The sequence below is a fragment of the Neovison vison genome, chromosome 4, assembly GCF_020171115.1.
Source record: "Neovison vison isolate M4711 chromosome 4, ASM_NN_V1, whole genome shotgun sequence".
Lineage (NCBI taxonomy): Eukaryota > Metazoa > Chordata > Mammalia > Carnivora > Mustelidae > Neogale > Neogale vison.
This window is the reverse complement of record NC_058094.1, coordinates 226,944,411-226,970,515: the sequence shown is the minus strand read 5'-3', so window position 1 is coordinate 226,970,515 and position 26,105 is coordinate 226,944,411. Positions and strand designations below refer to the sequence as shown.

The following is a 26,105-nucleotide window of genomic DNA, read 5'->3' as shown; positions in this document are numbered from 1 at the left end:
CAATAAATATGGACATACCTCCCATATATAATGCTGCAAAAAGAAAAAAAAAAGAATAAATAAAAATTCTTTGGGCATTTTGGCCAAAAAAAAAAAAAAGTCCACATTACCCTTCATTATACACCGAACTGTGTCCTGAAGTTCTTATGCTGAAGCCCAACCCCAGTGACTGTATCTGGCGATGGCGCCTCTAAGGCGGTGGTCACAGTTAAATGAGGGCCTAAGAGTGGGGCCTTGATCCACTAGCACTGATGCCTTTTTGAGAAAGGAAAGAGACACGCGAGAGCTCTCTCCACACGTCAACAGAGGAAAGGCCACGTGAGCACACAGCGAGAAGGCGGCCGCCTGCCAGCCAGGAAGAGAGCCCTCACCACGGATGACCCGGACAGCGCCAGGATCTCGCACCTAAAGCCTCAAACACTGTGACAGCACAAATGCCTATTGTGTCAGACGCCCAGCCTGTGCTACTTTGTCACGGCAGTTTGCACACACTCTGATACCTGTCAAGCGGGGAAAGTACGGCCGCCCTGGGCAGACACAGAGCTTTTAACACTGGGACACAGGGGGCCATACATACAGTCCTCTGAGCAGGAAGGTGTGACCCAAGAATTCTACGTCTGGTCACACTGCTGGTCAAGCCTGTTACAAAAATGAAATTATCTTTAAACATATAAGAACTTGGAGAAGCCCTTCGGGAATTAACTCTACTAGAAGATAAAGTTCAGCCAAACAAGAAGAACGCACCAAGTACAGCCGAAGACTTACAGGCACCATTAATCCACGCAGGAGGTAGAAGGAAAGATGGCTCTTTCCTGGGACGGACAGAACAGCACGCAAATGTTGTAAATTAAAACAGCAGAAATAGTATCAAGCTGAGAGAATATAAAGACAGTGATATCCTCTTGTCATGGAATCAAACACACTGTTTTAGACTGATCAGGCACGGGACGCACTGGCACACACAATGTTATGAGTGTCGACAGTGGAACGTGATCGGTAACCACCCACCCAGAGCAGGGGGTAGAAGAACGGAAGAGGAGGTAAGAAAACGTGGAAGTGCACCAACGTGCTACTCACCACAGTAACTCACCCCTAAACAAATACCAGGTAAATATATACAGCTAGAGTTGTACGGAAATAACTATAGATGTATAGTTACACTAAAAAATGTTTTAAAAATACCAAATTATTAGGAAGAATACACACTTGTTACAAAGCAAAGAGAAAACCAAGCCGAGTTGCTTTTTTTTTAACATTTTATTTCTTTAGTTGAGAGAGAGAGACAGAGACAGTGAGAGAGACAGCAAGAGACAGCACCAGTAGGGAGAAGAGGGAGAAGCAGGCTCCCTGCCCGGGGCCTTTCCGGGCACTGGGATCGTGACCTGGGCCGAAGGCAGCCGCCTAACCAACTGAGCTACCCAGCTGCCTCACGGAGCCAGAGTTTTAAGAAAAATTAACACATAAATAGGATACACTAAACAGAGAAAGCTTAACATAGTGTAAAGAGCTCATCAGAGAGCAAACACGATGGTCGGGGTAGCAGCAGCCGCCGCAGCGACCCGCGGAGTCCGCACGAGGGTTCTGAAGTCCTGGCCGCGGGGCTCGACCCCAGCCTTCGCTTTCCGTCTGCGGAGCGACCCCTCTGTCTGCCGCAACCAGAGGCGGGGGACGGACGGGCTGTAAGGAAACTGCAGGCGGCGCCTGGCACACGCCGTGGGCTCCATGAAAGTGAGTTATTTTTACTAAAAGCTTCCGCAAACCCAAGTGAGAAACTCCGCTACGGAAAAGAAAAGTCTGTCTGTAGGACCGTGAGACGACAGCCAGTCACATCCCGTAGGCAAGAGGGCCACCCAACCAAGATGCTCCAGAAGGGCGAAGGTCGCGGCCTCGCGTGAGGGGACGAGAAGCCCCCGCGCCGCCGTGAAGGCCGCGAGGACCGAAGTCACGCCGTGTCCACGGAGCAGAAGGCGCCGCGGCCGCCAGGAGGAGCGAGCGGGCTCTGCGCCGCGGGGACACAAGCCGGGAGAAGCTGCCCAGGAAAGAGAGAGGCGTCTCCGAGTCATACACATGCTCAACGGATCTTCGGGGTCCGTGACTTGTAATGAGAACCTTCTAGAACGCAGAGCGCGGGGAGAGATGGGAGCTGCTCCACGGGCAAACGCGGACAAGGACAGGACAGGACAGGAGCCCCACCCGCAGCGACGTGAACCGGGAACACGACCGGACGAGACATTCACAAACCACCCGGAGGGCGGATTCCACCTCACACGTCTGGCGCCACATCTTTACTTTCTTAAATAGAAAGAAAACAAGGTGTACAAGAGGCAGACGTGGTTACCGTTTGTACGAGAACAAGAGTTCACACACAATCCGTCTGCCTGCTCACAGCTCCCTCTGGAAGAGAACAACGAGCTGGTTAAGAACTGAGGACGGTTTCAAAGGCGCCTCCTCCTACGGGGAGATGGAGAGGAGAAGGAGTTGTCGGAAGGGGAGTGAACCATGAGAGACTGTGGCCTCTGAGAAACAATCTGAGGGGTTGGAAGGGCCGGGGGTGGGAGGTCGGGGAACCAGGTGGTGGGTATTGGGGAGGGCGCGGATTGCCTGGAGCACTGGGTGTGGTGCAAAAACAAGGAATACTGTTATGCTGAAAATAAATAAAAAATAAATTTTTTAAAAAAAAAGAACTGAGGAGGTTGGTTTCCTCTTGGAGGAGGGTCTGGGGACCAGAGCAGAGGGGAGAAGGCAACAGTCTCCAGCACCTTCCGACTTCTGCGCGGCGTGCATGTCACCTTGTCAAACAAACCAGCCTAGCGACCCGCCAGCTGCCCCCTTCGGTTTCAACTCCAGCACCGCAAGAGAACAAAGCTCAAACAGAGTGTCACAAGAAAGTTTTATCACCATAATTAGAAGCAATATATTCCCTGGATGGGACGGAGAAGGCAATCTTAAAACACAGGAGAGAAATAATGAAGTCATCCACAAAAGCAGGTCGTAATTAGGGAATCTAAAAAAAATCACTCAACAATATCTGACTTATGTTAACGTGCCCCCCACCGGACGGTTGGACCCGTGAAGTGCCGGGCACACACTCCACACTGCAAACGGTAGTGCCTACTGCGACAGACTTCTCTTGACCGCACAGGGTCGCGGCTGCGGAGTCCAGCGTGTCGGCTGCAGGGCCTCTGTCTTCCGGAACCTCCCATCAGTCTGAAGAATGGGCCTAGGAACTACCTACCCACTTCAACGTTGTCGTGGAATGAGATGAAGGAGTTAATACACGTTAATACTTGGGAGGCGGGGAGCCTGGGCATAGGGCACGTAGTCAAGAAATGCAGCTGTGATTATCCATATATGCTATTCAGACCAGCAGAAACAACATCAACTAAAGAAAGCTATCCTGTCTTCTCACCTTGAACAGGAATCCAAGCACTTCAATAATAAGTTTATTTTTACAAAGGGGGAAGCCGGGGGCGCCTGAGTGGCTCAGTGGGTTAAAGCCTCTGCTTTCTGCTTGGGTCATGGTCTCAGGGTCAAGGGATCGAGCCCCACATCGGGCTCTCTGCTTAGCTGGGAGCCTGCTTCCCCCTCTTTCTCTGCCTGCCTCTCTGCCTACTTGTGATTTCGCTCTGTCAAAATACATTAAAAAAAAAAATTTTAAAGGGGGGGCACTTAAACTGCATAGAAGGGGAACAGCATCAAGAGAGAAAGGTTGAGAAGGTCTGGAGAGCACGGGCATAGGTCACACAGATCAGGGGGTGTTTCCTGCCCATGCGAAAGGAGTTCCCTACGTGACCTACAGCAAAAGGTGAGCCTCCAGGAAGACACTGCCAGCAGGGAGCAGGGAGTAGATTAACCCTGGCTCCCCAAATCTTCCCTGGGTTCAAGTTCAGTGTCAAATCACGTTCCAAATAACCCCAAATGGATAAAGACAGGGTATAAACATCAAAGGGAATTAGATTTACTACATGAAAATTTCAAGTTATAGATGCTCAAAAAACATAGCCTACAAAAGAAAAAAAATCAACTGAGAAAAACACACTCTGGGGGCGCCTGGGTGGCTCAGTGCGTTAAAGCCTCTGCCTTCAGCTCAGGTCATGATCTCAGGGTCCTGGGATCGAGCCCCACATCGGGCTCTCTGCTCAGCAGGGAGCCTGCTTCCTCCTCTCTCTCTCTGCCTGCCTCTCTGCCTACTTGTGATCTCTCTTTCTGAAATAAATAAAATCTTTAAAAAAAAAAAAACACTCTGATGCCAACAAAAGCTTCCTGTTCTGCCCAAGAGCTCACAGAAAAAACACAACACAGGACGTGCATACAACGGGATCTTCCTCAGCCCTAAAAGGGAAGGACGTCCTGACACCTGCTACAGGGGATGACCCCGGACATCGTGCTAAGAGATATACGCCAGTCACCGAAGGACAAATCCCGTGTGGAGCCCCGTGCATGAGGGCCCTGGAGTGGTCAGATTCACAGACACAGGAAGTAAAAGGGTGGGCGCCAGGGCTGGGGGAGGACACAGGGATGCGTGTTTAATGGGGGCAGTGTTTCAGTTTGGGAAGATGAAAAGTTCTGGACGCGACAGTGCTGATGGCTGCAAAACAGGGTGAATGTACTTTGTGCCCCCAAATCATAAATTCAAAAATAACTAAGATGATCAATTTTATAGTGTGTACATTTTATCACAAAAAAATTGGGAGATCATAGCAATAAGAGAAGCAACAAAACACTGAAATGCACAAGAGCGGAGCACACGAACCAGCAATTCACAGGAGGAAATACAGCCAGTACACCTGTGAGAAAATGTGTACGGTCAAGTTCTCGAAAAATGCAAATGAAAAACAAGCTGAATTTTTACTTCATCAAATAATCAAAAAAGGTATCAACCAATGCTGACAGGAGTACAGACAGAGTGGCCTCTGTCTGCTGCGGACAGAGCCTGAGATGGTAAAGCTAAAGACGAGTGCGGTGCTTTTTATTTGTTTATCTGACAGAGAGAGAACACAGAGGGAGAGGGAGAAGCAGACTCCCCGCTGAGCAGGGAGCCGGACACAGGGCTTGATCCCAGGACCCCAGGATCATGACCTGAGCTGAAGGCAGACGCCTAACCAACTGAGCCACCCAGGTACCCCAAGACTTGATATTAACACTTCTGGACCCCGATATCAAACACTAGTAAGTTCTTTTTAGAGGAAAAATGTTCTAAATGTAGAAAGAAACTGTATGGGCAGACTGTTTTGTTTCTAATAAAATCAAGAAACTGGAAACACAGTAAACATCTAAAGAGACCAGAACAGCTCAACAGACAGGAAGCGTCCACTGGACAGCTGAGTGCAGGGCCATTAGCACAGGAGCGACGGACACCACGAAAGAAGGGCCAGGGGAGGGCAGGGGACACGGTACTCAGTGTGCGTCACCGAAACACACGAGAAGACAGCAGATGTTAATCAGTCCGCTTACTGTGACAGGACTGAACAGAGTCCCGGAGGCAGTCTCCAAATGTTCTGTCATACTCACAGTTCTGGAACGGGAAGAAAACCTTCCCCAGAGGGGCGAAGCCCTGGGTCACAGCCTGTAGGCGAAGGGCCACAGAAACGCCAAAGACAACGCCCTGTCTCCTGAGTCCACACCCGGAGAGACTCACCAGGAGCAGGAGAGCCATAGCACAGGAGCAGCAGCACACCCCGACTGGGCCCTTCCCTTGCCCGCGGGCCCCCCAGAACCCCCGGCAGTCTCCACACAGCTAGGATCCAGCCAGCGTTCTGCAAACCGCTCAATTCTTGTTTTGCCACTGTCCTCACACCTGCAGTCACATCATATGCAGTATCCACTCTCCCTTCTGCCATACTGACAGAGTACCCATCACTCACAGGAGGTGGGAGTGAGCCCTGTGAAAAAGCATTTCCCACACTTCCTTGTGGACAGAGATGACCAAGTGAGTAAGTTCAGGCCAATAAGAAGCAAAAGCTGATAGATTATGGCTCCTAGGAAAGCTCCTTATAAGGTTAGGATTTGCGGAGGAGACTTCTCTTCTCTCCTGGAATGCAGATATGTCGACTGGAGCTGCAGCAGCCAACTTGTGGCCATGAGGCATCCTTAGAGTAGAAGCCATACGCTAAAGATACTAGAGCCCAGAGATCTCCAATGACACCAGAGAACTGTCATTAACAGCACTGGCCTCCCTAGTATTTTTACTGAAGAAAAATAAAACCCCTAACTTGTTTAATTGACTGTTTTCTACACTTTTATTACTTGCTGCCAAACAATTCACCACCTGTAAAGAAGTTACACTAAAATCTATATATTTCCACTTAAGGGAACATTTATAATATAATTAGGTTCTCCTGATTCCTGAATCAAATTCAGCATTATTAAGGGCAAAATCTTCAAAGGTTCTAAGCAACATAATAAAAAATCCATTTCTTCCTCAATCCTCCATTTCTTCTATGCTTCCTACCAATAGCTGTTCCTTTAGGAGATCAAATTTATTTTTTTTTCTAAATATGGAACCCTCCACGAATTTGCATGTCATCCTTCTACAGGGGCCATGCTAATCTTCTCTGTATCATTCCCACAATTACTGTCTGTGCTGCCAAAGCGAACACACATCGATTTAAATAAAACTTTCCCAAACCATTATGTTTAAGAAGACCTAAGGTGAAGTATCGAGTTTTTATTTTTTTAAATACTGAAGCATATGATTAAAATATCCCAGGAATGCAAGCAGCATAAACATTTTTGTTCATAACAATGGTAAAATATCATCTGGTATTGATTCAGAAATGAATAATTAATCAGTACCATAAAAACCAATCCATATTTCTGGATAAAGACAGCAAAATGAACACATGTACCTAATACTGCTCTACTCCCATATGCCTCTCTAACAGCAACAAAGAAACCTTCTCAAAAATATAAATCCTCAAGGAAGGGGGGGAGGGGAGAGGACAATACACCAGAGTACGGGAAGCACATGGCCAGTGGGGACAGAGGGAACCTGAGGACGTGCAGCTCTGCCCTTGCCCTGGCTGGTGGCTACGGGACCATGCAGAGACAGTCTACACCATTCGCCAATGGGGCACACCACGTGCGATCGTTAGTTTTACGTGTCAACTTGACTGGTCTAAGGGATGCCCAGAGAGCGGGTTACACATGATTTCTGGGTAGGTTGTGAGGCTGCTTCCGGAGGAGATTAGCATTCAGTAGACTGAGTAAAGAGATCTGCTCTCACCAGTGTGTGTGGGACCAGAACAGAACAAAAAGGCAGAGGACGGGAGATTCTCCCCTCGCCCACTCCCTCAAGCGGGGACGGCCACCTGCCCTGCTCTTGGACGCCGGAGCTCCACATCCTCAGGCCTTCTAGGACAGCACATGCTACTCACTTGTTCTCGCTTGATTCATAGTCAAAAAATCTGCAAATCTCTTCAGAAGTTATAACTCAATTTCTACTCGAAAGCACTGCCATTTCTTAAAATACATGATTCTATTTTGAACTCCGAGCAACTCAGTATTGAAGAAAAGAGTACAATTCCGGTTTGCTGTCTGCTCAGTCCACATGACCAATACGATGGGAGTCTGAAACTTCTCGAAAAATACGAGCTGTGCAGCGTCTCCTTGCCCACATGTCTGGGCGACTGCTCACAGCAGTCAGAAGGAACAATTCTGTGAGCCCCCGAGGGCCTATGGTTTAGGCCTCTGAGACTCTCGAACACCAATGAGCTCTTACTGATGGAGCAGTTCAGTACATGTCTTCAATTAACTTCTATGACTTAGCCATAAATCTCCATACTTGCTTTATTCCCCTTTAACTATTCCATTAACTGATGATTAAGGGTATAAACCTGAAAGAAATTTACCATTCTCACCACTTCCTCAAGCCCCTCCTGCAATGAAGAGACATGCAGAATTCAAAGCATAATGTGCATTAACATAATATTGTCTTATCTTTAATAAACTTGATTTTTTTACCAACAATCATTACAGAGACTCGTTTTGGGCCAACGGACTTCAGCTTTTCCATATTCAAACATGTCTGATTCCTTCCTGGCAAGTGGTTTTGCCTCACCGGCCCATATATGCCAGCTAAACTGGAAAAAAATTTCTTTCAGGAGAAACTTCCTGGGTGGCGATGTCCTGGGGGCCTCCTGCATGTGGAGTGAAGGGGAGAACTCCTGACCCAGCAAGCTGCGGCAGACAGAAGGAAGCAGCTGGCCACAGCGCCTGCTCCTAAAATCCTATCCAACAGGTAGTTACGTGGTGGGCTAGAGGAGGAAAAATGCCAAGTGTGGCAGGTGGGAACTTGTTTTGGCTCTCAAGACAAAGCCGTGCAGACACACGCGGTCAGTCTCCTGGCTTCTGCAGATTCGCAGCGTAGACACTTCCCGGGGGCCTGTAAAACACAGGACCCATCCTCGGCTGTTCCCAGTTGCGAAGATACGACCAGAAGGAAGATCAGAGCACTTTCGAGGACTTGCTTTAATAGACATTAAATATATAGATTCCCCTAACTACCATACTAGCCTTAGAGTTAGCACACTTTAAGTCAGATAATTCTAAAGTACACTCCATATTTAACATTAGGAAGAATTATATAATCGGATCTGGGACCATTTGACAATATACTTGGGTGGAAACAATCCAAAGCTAAATTATGTACGGTTTTTTTTATTATTATTTTTTTTTTTTTTAAATTTATTTGTCAGAGAGAGAGAGAGCACAGGCAGACAGAGTGGCAGGCAGAGTCAGAGGGAGAAGCAGGCTCCCTGCTGAGCAAGGAGCCCGATGTGGGACTCGATCCCAGGATGCCAGGATCATGACCTGAGCCGAAGGCAGTCACTTAACCAACTGAGCCACCCAGGCGTCCCGAAATTATGTACGTTTTAATATGCAGCTTATGGGGGCACCTGGGTGGCTCAGTGGGTTGAGCCGCTGCCTTCGGCTCAGGTCATGGTCTCAGGGTCCTGGGATCGAGTCCCGCATCGGGCTCTCTGCTCGGCGGGGAGCCTGCTTCCTCCTCTCTCTCTCTGCCTACCACTCTGCCTACTTGTGATCTCTCTCTGTCAAATAAATAAATAAAATCTTTAAAAAAAAAAAAAAAGAATATGCAGCTTATGTTACATGCAATTGCTCTCTCTAAAGCAAGTGTTGTGAACATGTAATTAATTTTAACTTAAAAAGAACATTTCAGGGAAGGAAACACATAACGTTGAGTAGAACAACTAGAAAAGATTCCATAACCAAGAGACATTTCTCCTCATTTCTTTGTAATGTTTTATTTTATCTGAACAAGATCAATTAAATACCATAATCAGGACCCATAACTCAGCTCAATTTTATTTTATAATGAGATTCAAGCCCTGGGGCACCTGGCTGGCTCAGCCGGAAGAGCAGGAGACGCTTGATCTCAGGGGTCATGAGTTCAAGCCCCATGTTGGGTATAGAGATTACTTAAACAATAAGCTAAAAAAAAGAAAAAAATTTAAACCCTGGCAAAATAATATTTTGACTCAGTTCCCTCTGCTATAAAGAAAAATCACAGGGGCGCCTGGGTGGCTCAGTGGGTTGGGCCTCTGCCTTCAGCTCGGGTCTTGATCTCAGGGTCCTGGGATCGAGTCCCATATCGGGCTCTCTGCTCGGCGGGGAGCCTGCTTCTCCCCTCTCTCTGCCTGCCTCCTCTCTGCCTACTTGTGATTTCTCTCTCTGTCAAATAAATAAATATAATAAAAAAAAGAAAAATCACAGTCATCAAGTTACCTCAGGGGGCTATCAATGTACATAGTCGGTTTCCTACCCCAGTGCATTCCTCCCTCTGCCTTCCTTACAAATTGAGGCCTATTTGGTAATTCAGGTATTGCCCTCCTGGGGCGGGTGATCAGCGATGGTCCCCTGCCCAGCCCCAGGGAAGAAATGTGATTAATCTACACCCATCAGGGTAATTCTATCCCCCTTGCTGGAGAGGGGGACAGATGGGACATGTCTGCTGGGAAGGTTCCCGGGAAAGGGACTCTTCATTCTTACAAAGCACTTCTACCTCTGAGGTGGTACGGGGGGGGGGGGGGGCGTGCGGGGAAAGGGCGGCCACCCTGGGGCCAGCAGGGAACCAGCACAGGAGGCCACGCTAGAGCCCAAGGTGGGCGGCCTGGGAACCGCCCAGTTCTGGCCTTCCTGTTCTGAGAGAAAATGAGTCCCTTTGATTTGAGACATTTTTGTGGAGCCTCCTGTTACTTGCCCAAAAAGCACCCCGATTCATAAAAATAGATTAACAGGAATTAAAAACTCTCCAGAGAAGAATATCTTGATTTTAAAGTCTAAGCAATCTGGGGGAAAAAAACCCACAATCCACGTAACTGGGAATTTTGAGGGACGCAGCGCTCCTGGCGGCAGGTACTCACCATCAGAAAGTAGTGATCTTCAGGCTCGGCTCGAAGATACTTAAAAATCACTTGCTCCATGAACCTTTCCATGAGATCCCAGTCTTCGATTATCCCATGTCTTATAGGCCACTGCGGCAAGAGAGACCAAAACACGCCAGCTTCAGTTCACGGCAGTGACACCAAGAGCCCCACGACGCTGGCCCAGGGCGGACCGGGTGGGTGGGGGTACGGCCTCCTGCATGGGCCTGGCGCTGACTCGGGCCCAGAAACGACACGCACCCCCCACCCCCCGGAGAGGCTCCCACTGCGTTCACGCGCCTCCTACCCACTGCTAAGCACAAAGAACCATCCCAACAATGGGCAAAGGACGGAAAAGTGCAGACGAGCCCCAGTACCATTCAGTCGGGAGCATTTTTTTTTTCCCTAGAACAAATGTCTACTTAATTTTCGTCCTTTTTTTTAAGTAATCCATCTGTAACTGCCCATCCCGGACAGGCTAATCAATCAATGGCACAGCAGCAGACCCCACTCCCGTGGGTAACCCAGCGAGGCTGTGGCAGTTCTGTCTTCCAGAGTTTTCTGAATTCACTTGATTTCCCACATCAAAAATACCCCAAGCAAGAATAAAAAAAACCTTCTTTTTAAACATAAGAATAAAAATAGACCCATAACTCCTAAGTACGATTTCCAGATAATCTCATTTTATGTTACTCATTCCACTGTCCGCTCTTGGCTACACACTGAAAGCAGCAAATTCCTCTCGGGAGCTCACCTTCGTGGCATACGTGGGCTTATCTATGGCCTCGTCCCCTATGAAAAAGTCCAGGTCATCGACTCCCCTCAACACCCTCCTTTGGGCTTGGTCAACTACCTTTGCTGACTCTCTGATGGCAATACCTTAAAAAGAAAAGAAAAAAAGAGCACGAAGATTTCCATCACGATTCACATTTATTTGAATGACCAAGAAAGGCTACTATAATCCCCATATATGTACAAGTACATTTTCAATATTAGGGCTTTGAGACGTTCCCGAAAAGGCACCATCGATGAGTACCTAAAATACAGAAACAAGTTTTCTGTCGCAGCATTCTTTCCAGAAGGGCACAAAGGAACTTCACTCATCTGCTGCTCATCAGACAGAAACTGCATCACTAAATCTCTCAGTTTCATCTGGAAAAAATCCCTCGAGATAGTAAATGAAATGCCCATGGAATACAGTATATATCAATAGGTTCCAATTTTTAAAAGACAATATAGAAGTAGACCAAGTTACTAATACGACACAAAAAAGAAAACTAAAAAATAATACCTATACACTCTCAAGTCATCTTACTAAAACTTTGCATCAGATTTAAAACATGAATTTTTAATCTTATTATAGAAAAACAACTGACTTCATTTAAAGGAAAAATAAGGAAACTGCTGGCTAAATCCATCATGAAAAGTACAATAATCAAATAGGTATTTTATGTAAAAAAATATCAATGGCTTCATGATCTATTATTTTAAAAAGAGGTTAACCTTGGTATTTGGGAGTATACGTAGAAGTAAATAATCAATCAGGACTTCACTCCAAAATCAAACATCTAATGAAATGTGGAAGCTTCCCAAAGATTCAATTTCCCATTTAAACTCCTAAGTCTCAGGCGCCTGGGTGGCTCAGATGGTTAAGGGTCTACCTTTAGCTCACGTCATGATTCTGCGGTCCTGGGATGGAGTCCCGAATCACTCCCTGCTCCTCGGGGAGGCTGCTTCTCCCTCTGCCTCTCTCTCTCTCTCTCTGTTTCTCATGAATAAATAAATAAAATCTTTAAATAAATAAATAAATAGTTTTTATAATAATTTATTATTATTATTAGGGTGACCTAAGCCGTGGTCACACTCTGAGCTCCCATTAATTCATCTTCATCGAATTTACTCCAAAACAAATTAGTAAACATATAAAATTATTTTTAAAGCAGATTATCTGAAATATTATTTCAGATAACTTATTACAAACGAAGAACGGCAATAAAGCTACACAAGTGAATTTGAATTTTTTTCAGAAAGGCATCTCTTGCAATCACAGGGGAAGAGGTGAAAGGGAAACGTCCAGGACAGAAACCACTCTGCCCACCTCCTTTCCTCACTCCAACTCACCGCCACGTTTAGACTCAAAGCTTTCAAGTTACAAAACGTGGCACAAATCCAAGCAACAGGATTTCTGCGGGACTGAACAAGCAGGTGTGGTGAGGACACGCCGGGGACAGAGCCTAAGGAGGGTGTCCAAGTCTGAGGCGGCGCGCAGGCCCAGAGCCCTGAGGCTGTAACAGGGCGGAAAGGTCTGGTGGGCCCTAACTGGCTGAGAAGATCTGTAGAAACAAAAACCACCTCTGAAGACTGACCACGCCACACACAGACAGACTCCCACTGGATCACCTGACGCGCACGTCATGGCCAGGAAGGGCCCCTGGCAAGATGGCTCGCCGCAGACCCCACGGTCCTCACAGTGCGTGCCACAGTGACAGAGTCTACCCTCTGGGCAAGATCAAACTTAATTATGCATGAATTTAGAATGAAACTGCCAAGTTAAAATAAAAAATTGTGAAGAGACAAGGGCATAAAGATTCTGCAACTCACGACATCATTCAAGTTTACCAAGAATTTGGGGGCAACATATTATGCAAAAGAAAAATCACCACCTTGCACAGAGAAAAATGTGAAACTTACTGAGGTGACATTTCCACACTCAAAAATCTTAACGAAAAGAAAGTAAATCTTAGCCCTCCCAAGAAGGTAATCAAAATACTCAGACCCCAAATCATAGCAGATCTATGTTTTTGTGGCCATTAGAAATAAGAAAAAAAAATTTTAAACCAGGGATGCCTGGGTGGCTCAGTTGGTAAAGCAGCTGCCTTGGGCTCACGTCATGATCCCAGCGTCCTGGGATCGAGTCCCACATCGGGCTCCTTGCTCAGCAGGGAGCCTGCTTCTTCCTCTGCCTCTGCTTGCCATTCTGTCTGCCTGTGCTTGCTCTCTCTCTCTCTCTCTCTCTGACAAATAAATAAATAAATAAATCTTTAAAAAAAATTTTTAAACCATAAAGTATACTTCTTTTAACTATTATTAACCATTATTATAATAAGAAGCAACCAAATCCATGAAACAGATTAAAGGTATATAAAGCTTATAGTCAAAATCTTTTGTTTGTGCCTGTGAAGAGTTTTAAGACGTGGTCCACACAGTCCTTAGGAACATGGCAAAGAAATGTGTCTGAGAGTCGCTATCTAAGACTGTCTATGAGTATCCACAGATCATATGACATATCCCCGAGTAAGGATCCGTGTCATCCCGACCGCGATCTCCAGGCCCCCGCAACATACAGTCTCAGACCCTGACTTGGGTGTAAGCAGAGAAGACCCAGACAAGGAAAGGAGAACGAATATAACTGGTAATGGTGTCCACACTGACACACTCCAACTGCTTACATGGAGGAGGCATCTCCACACCATGGAGCATCATGAAGCCATGAACAAAAATAAAGCAGGTCTTCACATACGAATCTAAAAGGATCACTAAGATGTAGCGTCATGAGAAAAAACATGAGGTGGGGGGCGCCTGGGTGGCTCAGTGGGTTAAAGCCTCTGCCTTCGGCTCAGGTCATGATCCCAGGGTCCTGGGATGGAGCCCCATATTGGGCTCTCTGCTCAGCGGGGAGCCTGCTTTCCCCTCTCTCCACTTCCCTCTCTGCCTACTTGTGATCTCTGTCTGTCAAATAAATAAAATCTTGAAAAAAAAAAAAAAAAACCACGAGATGTTAAAGAGTGGACATGGCAAAATGCCACCAGGGGTTTGAAAATAGATGCCGCGTGTGTTTGCTGGTATGTGCAGGATACCTCAGGAAGGACTTATAAGAAACCAGAAATGACATCTGTCCTCTAAGAGGGGAAGTTAGTGGGAGATGTTACTCTTCACCATGTATCTCCTTATACCATTTAATTTCCATGGCATATGAATATATTATCTACAAAACTAATTAAACTTGGAATTTCCTGTTGCTCTTACTGAGTACAGCCAGGACCCCTAGACCTTCCAGACCAAAGAAACGAGCCAAAAGCTGAAGAGCAGGCAGACAGGCTGGGACCACCGGATCCCAGGAACAACAAGCCAGTGACTTTCTGTGTCTTCTTTTCGTCTCCTATAACCCAGACTGGGTGCTAGAGAAGCTGGCAACCCAGAAACACCAATGAGCTCAAAACAAAAAAGGTATCTCCAAAAAAATGCCTGCTATCTCCAGCCTAAGAAGATAAAAGGGGCAGTCTGAAAAGATAATGAAAAAACAAAACAAACAAAAGAAACTTCTAAACAACACCTGTTTGACTCCAGTCAAACGCATGGGAAACCACCACCACCACAGTGCAGACGCCCTGGGGGGAAGCCGGCCTTCCACCCCACCCAGCAGAATCAATCCATCCATCTGCTTCCAATGCTGGGGTTTCATCAGAGGAGGCCTAGTAGAAAATCAGGACTTCCACCATCACCAGCAGTAACAAGGTACCCCTGTCCCTCTCAGCCAGGGTATCACCCGCTGAGACCTAGTATGAAGGCTGAACTCCCATCCTCAATGAGCAGGAACACCCAACAAAATGTCAACAAAGGCCAAGAGGAGACACTGAATTTCAACCCCAAACTGGCACTAAAGGGGGCATTCTCCCTTTCTTTGCTGGAGCAATATCAGAAGTAACCTGCCAAAACATCAGATTTAAACAAGATCCAGAATCTCAGAATATAGTATCTAAAATGTCCAGGTTTCAGTAAAAATAATCTCTCGCCATAGCAAGAACCAGAAACATCTCAAATGAAATGAGAAAAGACAACCAACAGATGCCAACACCAAGAAGACATGGATAACAGAATTATTAAACAAGACTTTAGGAGCCAGCTTACAATACCTCAATGAGCAATTACAAACACACCTGAAACAATGGAAGATACAAGAAAGTCTCAGCAAAGAAACACAAAAGGAAAGCAAAGACTGAATACAGACAAAACCACATGGAATTTTGGAACTAAGAAACATCATACCTGTAATAAAAACCTCAGTGGATGAATTCAGCAGAAAAGGACAGAGGAAAGAATCACTGATCTTGAAGATATAACAATAGCAATTACCCAATCGGAACAACAAAGAAAACAGACTACAAAGCAAATGAAGTGGGCTTCAGGGACACATAGGATATATAATAAAAGCACTAACATGCCTGCATTCCAAGTCCCAGAAGGAGAGGAGAGAGGAGGTGGGGCTGGAAAAGTATTCAAAGAAATAATGGCTAAAAATCTGCCAAATTTGACTAAAAAAGAAATAAGCCTACAGATTCAACATTGAACAAACCCCAAACAGAATAAACCCAAAGAAATCCATGCCAAGACATATTACAGCCAAAATTCTAAAAAATGAAGACCAAAGAAAAAATTCTGAAAGCCTCCAACAAATTTTCATCAGAAATCAGGGCACCCAGAAAGAAATGGTATATTTTTCAAGTACTAAGAGAACTGGCCACTCAGAATTCTTTCAGAAAAAAATCCCTCAAAAAAGCAGAGCAGGGGCGCCTGGGTGGCTCAGTGGGTTAAAGCCTCTGCCTTCGGCTCAGGTCATGATCTCAGGGTCCTGGGATTGAGCCCCACATCAGGCTCTCTGCTCAGCTGGGAGCCTGCTTCCCCCTCTCTCTCTGCCTGGCTCTCTGCCTCCTTGTGATCACTCTCTCTCTGTGTCAAATAAATAAATAAAATCTTCAAAAAAAAAATTTTTTTTTAAAAGCAGAGCAAATCAAGACCTTCTTAGATAAACAAAACCTAACAGGATTTTGTCACCAGCATACCTACTCTAAAAGAATGGCTCGAGAAAGTTCTCTACACAGGGAGGAAATGATAAAAGAAATCTTGGAACATCAGGAGGGAAGAAAAATGGAAAGAACAAAAATAAGCATAATTACTTTCCTTCTTCTCTTGAGTTTTTCTAAATTATGTTTGGCAGTTGAAGCAAAAATTATAACACTGATGTCCTTCTCAATGTATGTTATACTAGAGAGGCAGGAAGGTAAAGAGACCTTGCACTCAGACTAGTAAGGTGCTGCCATCAATAGAATAAGAAGTTAGGTATAGATGATGTAATAGCTACACCAACCACTTAAAAAGTTACACAAAGAGATGCACTCAAAAAAAACAAAAACATATAAATAAAAATAAAATTATAAAAATGCTTAAATAATCCCCAAACCTAGGTGAAACAAAAAAACAGAACAAACAGAAAAAGGACTAATCAATAATTACAATAAATATAAGTGGTCTAACTACATCAATTAAAAGACAGATATTGGCTGAGTATATTTAAAAAACCCAACTTCATTCTATGCTGTCTACAAAAAACTCTCTTCAAATATAAAGATATATGTAGGTTAAAAGCAGAAGGACAGAAAAAGATATCCACACAAATGTTAATCAAAAAAAGTATGAGTGGCTATACTGTGATCAGATAAAGTAAACTTTATAGCAAAGAAAGAGAATATAGAGAACATTAAAAAAATAAAGGGCCAGTCCATCAAGAAGACATGGCAATCTTAAATGTGCACTTAACAGAAACAGAAATGTAAAATACATGAGACAAAACCTGACAGGACAAACAGACAAACCCACAATTATAGTTATAGACCTCAATACCTCTCTCTGAACAACTGATAGAACAAGGACAGAAGAACTCAACAATACCATCAACCTACAGGAACTAAGCAACATATGCAAGAACACTTACCCCAATGAGAACACAATATACACTGTTTACAAGTGCCCATCAAACCAAAACAAACCTTATACTGGCCCAAAAAGAAACCTTAATAATTTTTCAAGAATTAAAGCCATACAGGGATGCCTGGGTGGCTCAGTTGTTTGAGTGTCTGCCTTCAGTTCAGGTCATGACCCCAGAGCCCTGGAGTCAACCCCATGTCAGGCTCCCTGCTCAGTGGAGAGTCTGCTTCTACCTCTCCATCTGCCTACCATTCCCCCTGCCTGTTTTCTCTCTCTCTCTGCCAAATAAATAAATTAAGCCTTTTTTTTTAATTTTTAAAAATTAAGTCACACAGAGTATGGTTTCTGACTATAATGGAATAAACTCAAAAATCAGTAACAAAAACATAGAAAGAAAATCCCCCAAACTAGAAACTAAACCACATAGTTCTAAATGAGTCAAAGAGAAAATCTCAGGGAAACCAAAAACTACATGAAAGACATGGAAGTGAAAATATAAAATATCAAAATGTGTTTTTGATATTTTGATATTGCCACAGCAAAAGCAGTGCTTTAAACACTAAATGCTTACAACAGAAAAGAGAAAAAGTCTCAAATCAATCATCTAATTTGCACCTTAAGAACCCAGAAAAAGAAGAGCAAAATAAATCCAAAACAAAAAAAAAAAAAAAGGAAAGATACATGGATAAGAGCAAAAATCAATAAAATTTAAAATAGAAAAACAGAGAAAACCCAATGAATCCAAAAGCTGGTGTATGAAAAGCTAAGCCTTTTGCTTTGCAGAAGACCTTGGGAAGAAGACAGAAAGAGAAACTACACAATGGGAGAAATTATTTGCAAACCATATATCCAACAAAGGACTCATATCTGGTACATATAGAGATCTCTCAAAACCTCACAGTAAAATTATAAGCAATCCAATTAGAAAATGGGCAAAAGACATGAAGAGACATTTAATGGAACAGGATACTCAGAAAATAAGTACATGAAAAGACGTTCGACGCCACTGGTCATTAGGGAAATGAAGATTAAGACCATGATGAGATCTCACCACATACTGATGAGAAGAGCTGAACTAAAAAATTGTGACAAAACCAAAGGCTGGTGAGGATGCAGTGAAGCTGGCTCTCTCACACACAGCTGGTGGAAATGAAAAATGATAACAGCCACTCTGGGAAAAACATTGGCAGTTTCTTAACAATACTAAACATAAATTTGCTATAATGCACCAACTGCACTACACGGTATTTATCTAGAGAAATAAAAATTTATGTCCACATAAAAACCTGTACACAATTTTTTTTGCACACAACTTTCAGAGCAGCTTTATTTGTAATAGCTAAAAAGTAGAAATAACCAAGATGTCCCTCAGTAGATGAATGTTTAAACAAACTGTGGTATATCCATGCCCCGGAATACTACTCAGATAAGAAAAGACACAATCTATTGATACATGGATCTCAAGGCATTATGCCAAGTGAAAAAATCAATCTCAAAAGAACATATACCATCTGATTCCAGCTATAAAACATTCTCAAAGGGGCGCCTGGGTGGCTCAATGGGTTAAGCCTCTGCCTTCAGCTCAGGCCATGATCTCAGGGTCCTGGAATCGAGCCCCGCATCAGGCTCTCTGTTCAGCAGGGGAGCCTGCTTCCCCACCCCCCCTCTGCCTGCCCCTTTGCCTGGTCTCTGTTTGTTAAATAAATAAATGAACTCTTTGGGCGCCTGGGTGGCTCAGTGGGTTAAGCCGCTGCCTTCGGCTCAGGTCATAATCTTGGGGTCCTGGGATCGAGTCCCCCATGGGGCTCTCTGCTCAGCAGGGAGCCTGCTTCTCTCTCTGTCTCTCTCTCTCTCTCTCTCTCTCTCTCTCTCTGCCTGCCTCTCCATCTACTTGTGATCTCTGTCAAAAAAATAAAATCTTAAATAAATAAATAAAATCTTTTTTAAAAATTCTCAAAAAAACAAAATCACAGAGATAGAAACAGTAGTAGATGCCAAAGGTTAGGAATGATGGAGGGGGAAGGGAGGTAAAAATAAAAATTATGAAGAGATAGCCCAGGAGAGATTGCTGTGGTGGTGTGACAGCTGTGTAGCCTGACTGCAGGGATGATTACAGGAATCTACAAATGGGATAAATGAACAGAAATCCACACACATTGCACCCGTGTCCAGCTCCTGGACTTAATGCTGTGCTATAATCCCATAAGCTATAGTTGATGATGAAACACAGAGAAGGGGGCACAAGACCTCTCCACACTATAGTTTACACTGCTTGTGAATCTATAATTATTTCAAATTATTCAAAATAACTTATTTGAAGACAAATAAAATATAGTTTGCAAATCATTTAAACAAATTAAAAAAAAAACCCCTCAGTTACCTGTAAGTTAACAAAACTTACAAGATTAAACTTAATAAAGAAAAATATAAAAGTTCTGCAGGTGAAAAAGAAAAAAATTACATGGGTACAGAAGAAGAGAAACTAGAAGAGAGGCGCCGGGTGGCTCAGTCGTTAAGCTTCTGCCTTTAGCTCAGGTCGTGATCTCAAGGTCCTGGGATCGAGACCCACAACAGGCTTCATACTAGGTGGGAAGCCTGCTTCTTCCTCTCCCTTTACCCCTGCTGGTGTTCCCTCTCTCACTGTCTCTCTCTGTCAAAAAATAAATGAAATCTTTAAAAATAAATAAGAGTATCCAGAAGAGACAGATTATTTTCCTAATGCCAAAAAGTCATCTGAGGGTAACTAAGGAAGATTATCAGAAGAGTGTATCTGAGGCGAGTACATCGACTTGGATATAAATTCTGTATCTCAGAAACACTTGCCACAGTAGTTACCAGACAATAGTAATGTTTTAATTAATATATCTAGTACATTTCCCAAAAGAATGTCCCATATTTGACTAAGCCTTCAAGGAATAATAATCCTAATCTTACATAAACTGTTCCAAAGAACAGAAAAGAAAGCTGGAAAACTCATTTTTAAAAGCCACTATGATTTTGATTTTCAAACCAGACAAAAAGAGTACAAGAAAGGAAAATTACAGACCAATCTCACTTTTGAACATTGATGCAAAAATCCAAATAAATATTGCCAAATACAATTCAGCAGGTAGTTGGTATTTCATAAAAGTAGGGCTTATCTCATGAATGAAATAAATGACAGTTCAATATTTGAAAATATATTAATATAATTCATATTAGGAGCTCAACTGTCTAAAACCATATAATCATCTCAACAGATAGACAAAAGGCCTTAAATGTTAATATCCATCCACAATTTTAAAAAAAAAAATCCTCTTAGTAAACTAGGAATAGAAAGGGCTAGAAAGGGCACTGCATTAACTTGAAAAAAGCATTTCCACAAAAACCAAGAGTAACCACTAGTGGAACACTAATATCACTGTCTTTAAAGTCAGAAAGACAGGGGCGCCTGGGTAGCTCAGTTGGTTAAACATCCAACTCTTGATTTCAGCTCAGGTCATGATCTCAGGGTCCTGAGATCCAGCCCCATATTGGGCTTTGCATTCAGCTCAGCAGGGAGTCTGCTTAAGATTCTCTCTCCCTCTGCCTCTGCCTCTGCCCCCCACCCTGCTACCACCACCACCCACGGACCCTGCACTCACACATGTGCACATGCTCTCTTTCTCCCTTAAAAGAATAAATCTTTTTTAAAAGGCCTTAACACTTTTTATTTTTTTTATTTTTTTTAAAGATTTTATTTATTTATTTGACAGAGAGAGATCACAAGTAGACAGAGAGGCAGGCAGAGAGAGAGAGAGAGAGAGGAGGAAGCAGGCTCCCTGCTGAGCAGAGAGCCCGATGTGGGACTCGATCCCAGGACCCTGAGATCATGACCTGAGCCAAAGGCAGCGGCTTAATCCACTGAGCCACCCATGCGCCCAGCCTTAACACTTTTTAAAAATAAAATCAGAAAGACAGAAACACCCAGCTCTAGTCACTGTGGCAAGGAAGAAGTTCTAGCCAGTACAAAAGACCAAGAAAAAAATACGAAATATTGGGATTGAAAGAGACAAAATAACTAGTATTTGCAGTTAATGGTCTGCATAGAAAACTTACAAGAATCTGCAAGCTAACAAAAGAAATAAGAGAAGTAAGACTGTTGGACTAAAAAACAAAAAAACTCAATAGCATTCCTATATGCTAGCAATTACTAATCAGAAAATGTAATTTTAGAAAATTCACAACAGCAACAAACACATAAAGATATTTAAAGTTAAATCTAGCAAAAGGTGTATGAGTCTGGGGCACCAAGGTGGCTCAGTTAAATGGCCAGTTCTTGGTTTCAGCTCAGGTCATGATCTCAGGGACCTGGCATCAGGCCTCCTTGTCAGGTGTGGGGGGGGGGGCTATGCTCAGCATGGGGTCTGCTTGGGATTCTCTTTCCCTCTCCCTCTGACCCTCCCCCTGCTCTTGCACATTTTTTCTCTCTAAAATAAATAAATCTTTTTTTCAAAAAAGGTGTATGAGTTTTATGGAGACTATTAGGAAACATTACTGAAAATATGAGAGTCATCAATAAACAAAAAATATATACCATATTCATTGACAGAAATACTCAATTCATAAAGATGTCAAATTTTCCCAAATTAATCTATAAATTAGGTGTGTCTCTAACCAAATCCCATTACAATTTTTCATGAAGCTTAAACTGGTTTTAAAATCTATAATAAAGAGTAAGGGCCTAAGGGTGCTGGGTGGCTCAGTGGGTTGAGCATCTGTCTTCAGCTCAGATCATGATCCTGGAGTCCTGGGGTTGAGTCCCACACTGAGCTCCCTGCTCAGCAGAGGATCTGCTTCTCTGCCTCTCCCCTGGCCCACTCACAATTTCTCTCTCTCACAATTAAATAAATAAAGTCTTAAAAAAAAAAAAAAGAGTAAGGTCCTAAGAATAGCCAAGGTTATTCTGAAAAATACAAAGGAGGAAAAACCATACCTACCAGAAATCGAGACACTTGCTAAATTAATAGTATTTAGACAGCTTTAAAATGAAACAAAATAAAAACACTAGAAATATTCCTAAGTATATATGGTACCTCAATATGATTGAAAAGGCATGACAAATTAAAATGCACTCTTTAATAAATGCCCCTGGGACAAGCGTCCTTCCTTTTGGAAAGGAAGTAACTACCTCACAGCATATTCAAAAAACAAACGCAAAATTTTTTCCGAAGAAAATTCAGATTTAGAAAGTCTGACTTTGGAACAGAAATGTATTTTTTAAGATGGAAACAAATTATATATGGAAAATAATGACATTTTAACCATATCAAAATTTTAAATTTCTCCATTTAAAAAATCATTTAAACAGATATCATAAAATAGGAGACAATATTTGCAAAAAAATTAATATTCAGAGTATATAAAACTCCATAAAAAAGACTAAAAAATGCAGGCACCTAGGTGGCTCAGTGGGTTAAGCCTCTGCCTTCGGCTCAGGTCATGATCTCGGAGTCCTGGGATCAAGCCCCGCATCAGGCTCTCTGCTCAGCAGGGAGACTGCTTCCCCCCCTCTTTCTGCCTGCCTCTCTGCCTACTTGTGATCTCTGTCTGTTAAATAAATAAATAAAATCTTTAAAAAAAAAAAAAAGAAAGAAAGAAAAGTGGGCAAAGATATGATGAACAGGCAATGAAAGGTGCTCAACCATACTAGTCATCAGAGAAAAAGCACATTCATTAGACCGGCAAAAATTTAAGTCTACCAACATCAACTGCTGTCAAGGCTGTGCAGAAACAGAACCCCTCCGCCCCGGTGATGAGAGTCTAAACCAGCACAGGCACTCCAAAGAGCCACCTGGCAACAGCCGCAAGGCTGAAGAGGTGCCCACCTGCAGGATGTGTGCGCTACTTTCTCTTGGGAAGCTAGCACGTGTGGGTGGAGAAAGGTTTACAGCACCATTCTGCATATCAGAGAAAACTGAAAAATGCCCAAATGAAAAGAAGAACTGTTGAAATTCAAATGCTAGAACTCTGACCGAGAACTTCTCACATCAACATCGATAAATCGTAAAAACACATTATTGAGGGATTTTTTTATTTATTTATTTTTTTAAAGATTTTTTTTATTTATTTATTTGAGAGAGAGACAGTGAGAGAGAGCACGAGCGAGGAGAAGGTCAGAGAGCGAAGCAGACTCCCCATGGAGCTGGGAGCCTGATGTGGGACTCGATCCCGGGACTCCAGGATCACGCCCTGAGCCGAAGGCAGTCGTCCAACCAACTGAGCCACCCAGGCGTCCCGGGGGATTTTTTTTAAAGGACAATGCAGAAGTAATTCATAGTACGGTGTCATTTGCAAACATGTAAAGGACAGACCAATGCGACATCCAGCCGAGGAGCTCTGTGCCTAGAAGGTCAGGGTAGAACACACTGGCCACAGGAAGTACCTGGCAGGGGAGGAAGTCCTAGGGAAGGCGGGCGGGCTGGGGGAAAAGGGAGAGGGCTGCACCACTCTGATGCGTGTGTTTACTACGTACGCACCAGATGAAATCACGGCAGCATCTGTTCATGCCAGGTGGTGGGCACATGGGCCTACGCCATATTATCTTCTAAAAATTACTGGCTGAGATAAAAATTCATTTAAAAAAAAACAAAAACAGGGGCACCTGGGTGGCTCAGTGGGTTAAAGCTTCTGCCGTCAGGTCAGGTCATGATCCCAGGGTCCTGGGATCAAGCCCTGCATCAGGCTCTCTGCTCAGCTGGAGGCCTGCTTCCTCCTCTCTCTCTGCCTGCCTCTCTGCCTACTTGTGATCTCTGTCTGTCAAAAAATAATAAATAAATAATCTTTAAAAAAAAAAATCTGGGCTCAGTCTGTATCTCCCGTCTAGACCTTCCCGTGAGCACGACGCCTATCACCCGATGCCCACAGGACTTTTACACCCCAACTCTGCAAACGCAGAATGTCTGAAATGTACTTCCTTTCTCCTGACCCCTCCCGGCACCTCCCACGTCCTCTGTCTAGAGACGGTGATCTCCACACACACACTCACTCCTCTGCTGGAAACTTTTCAGTGACTTTCATATACTCCGACAACTTAAAGCAAAAGAAAGGTAGGGAAAACCTTTGCTCAAACCATCAGGAAAATCCCGCGCACATAAGCACAAACAAACGGGATACCCGGGGAGCTGCTCTGGTAGAGCGGGACGGGGCTCAGGGCTGGGCACCTCGCCAGTCCAGGGGGCAGGCCTGAGGGAGCCCCTCAAGGAACAATCTGAAAATTCCTGGATGCAAAATAAAACTGAAATTCCTTAAGAGAACCAAGTCTCTCACGGTCCAAGTCCTCCCGCACATTTCCAACCACGCTCCCCACCGCTCCGCTCAGGGCTGGGATCTCCTACACCATCAGGGCACGTCGGTTCTCCACAGGCCCAGTGTGCCTCGCCCCTGTGTCCACCGGCCCTATGTCCACCAGCATCCGCGAGCCTGACCACACGTCCACACAAACGCCACCTTTTCTCAGCAGGTGCCACTTTAGCCCGGGTCTTGAACTTCACCTTGTGAATGGAGCCTCTCCAGCCAGAAGAATGATTCCACTCCCAGAACCAAGACGAGCAGTGAAGCCAACAGCCCAAGGGAACCGAGGCCTCTACCTACCCCAACAGCCCTGCTTCTGCCCAAATACCTTCCCACCTCGCCCCCCGGGGCTTCTCCATCTCGTGCAGCAAACTCAGCCAACAATGTACCTGTTCTTTTACTCCCACCTCTTTAACATTTCTGTGCTCTTTCGAGCTTCTGCGACTGTGAAGGTTCTGACAGCACCCGTCTGAGAGCCGCCTTGCAGTCTGACAGCGAATGAAATCCTGCTAATAAGAGACTTCGGTTCCCCACCCTGTTAATGATGACAGGCTAAATGGGCCAGCCCGCTGAACGCTGCGAGCAGTTTTAAATGGCAACGCGTTCAAGTAAAAGGTGCAAGGTCAGCCTTTTAGAGCTGTGGCACTTAACAAGGTTAAATCCAATCTGCTCTGAGAAGTCAGAAAGTCCAATTTATCAGTCCAGCATGGAACAATCGAGTTCTGGGGCACTCGTGATGATAAAATTCACAAAAGACTCATCTGGCCTACAAAGTGCCAACTGTGACGGACTCCACTGTGTCCCTTCAAAATTCCTACGCTGGACCCCCTACCCCCAGTGTTAGTGCATTCGGAGATGGGGACTAGGAGGAGGTAATAAAAGTTAAATGAGGTCATAAGGTGGAGTCTTAATCGAATTGAACTGTTGCCTTCTAAGAAGAGGAAGAGACAACAGGGGCTGAGCGCAGGGAAAAGGCCAAGTGAGAACAGGGTGAGAAGGTGCCATCTGCAGCCCAAGGAGGGCAGCCACTCCAGAATCCAGCAGTGACCGCACCTTGATCTTGGACTCCATTCTGGGATCAAATACATTCTGTTGTTTATGACATTCAGTCTGCGGTAATTGTAATGGCAGCCCTAGCAAACTGTGACACCAGATTATGAATTTTAACTAAAGATACAGCAGACAAATCATGCCTCTCATTGAAGACACCCCACCATGGTAATTCAAACCTAGACGTCAAATTCCGATCAACTTCATCCTGCCGGCCAGGAAATAGAATGAGGTGACTCAACTGTGCTCAAGGAACCTGAGGATACACATATGCACCCAAAAGGGCTTCTGTCTTCCCTTGAATAAATGCTAAGCTCCTTGTCCCCAGCTCTCCTAAGCTTTCCCTGTTCCATACTGCTCACAAGAGCCAGTCATTACAAAAACGTCACTGGCCTCGGACCACTCAGAATTTCTAAGATCACAACTCATCTTACAAGAGCTACATTTAGGAGGCAGCGTTTCCCTTTACTCTGGAAAGACAGACATTACTCTGGTAAACCGTCCCCAAGTAACAACTCAGAATTTGAATACTTCCAGAGAATTTTTCCCTATAAACAACGGACCCGACCTTGGACGCTGCTGTGGGGAACAAAGAGT

At 44.4% G+C, this 26,105-nt stretch overlaps 1 protein-coding gene and 1 non-coding gene across 6 annotated transcripts in view; both read right to left on the bottom strand.

Annotated features, from left to right (window-relative positions):
- ACTR3B (actin related protein 3B) overlaps positions 1–26,105 on the bottom strand; it is a 77,170-nt gene that overhangs the window by 31,046 nt on the left and 20,019 nt on the right. For 3 of the 5 annotated variants that reach the window (XM_044246896.1, XM_044246895.1, XM_044246899.1), the window contains 2 exons: positions 11,140–11,264; positions 10,386–10,496 (listed from right to left, as the gene is read on the bottom strand). In XM_044246896.1, coding sequence (XP_044102831.1) covers positions 10,386–10,496; positions 11,140–11,264 — 236 coding nt within the window. Of the gene's footprint in view, positions 1–10,385; positions 10,497–11,139; positions 11,265–24,658; positions 24,678–24,847; positions 24,916–26,105 lie in introns of those variants that run through there. The other 2 variants (XM_044246897.1, XM_044246898.1) reach the window with 2 other exon arrangements.
- LOC122905723 lies at positions 6,492–6,599 on the bottom strand. The gene has a single exon (XR_006384415.1). It is a non-coding gene; the product is annotated as a U6 spliceosomal RNA (small nuclear RNA).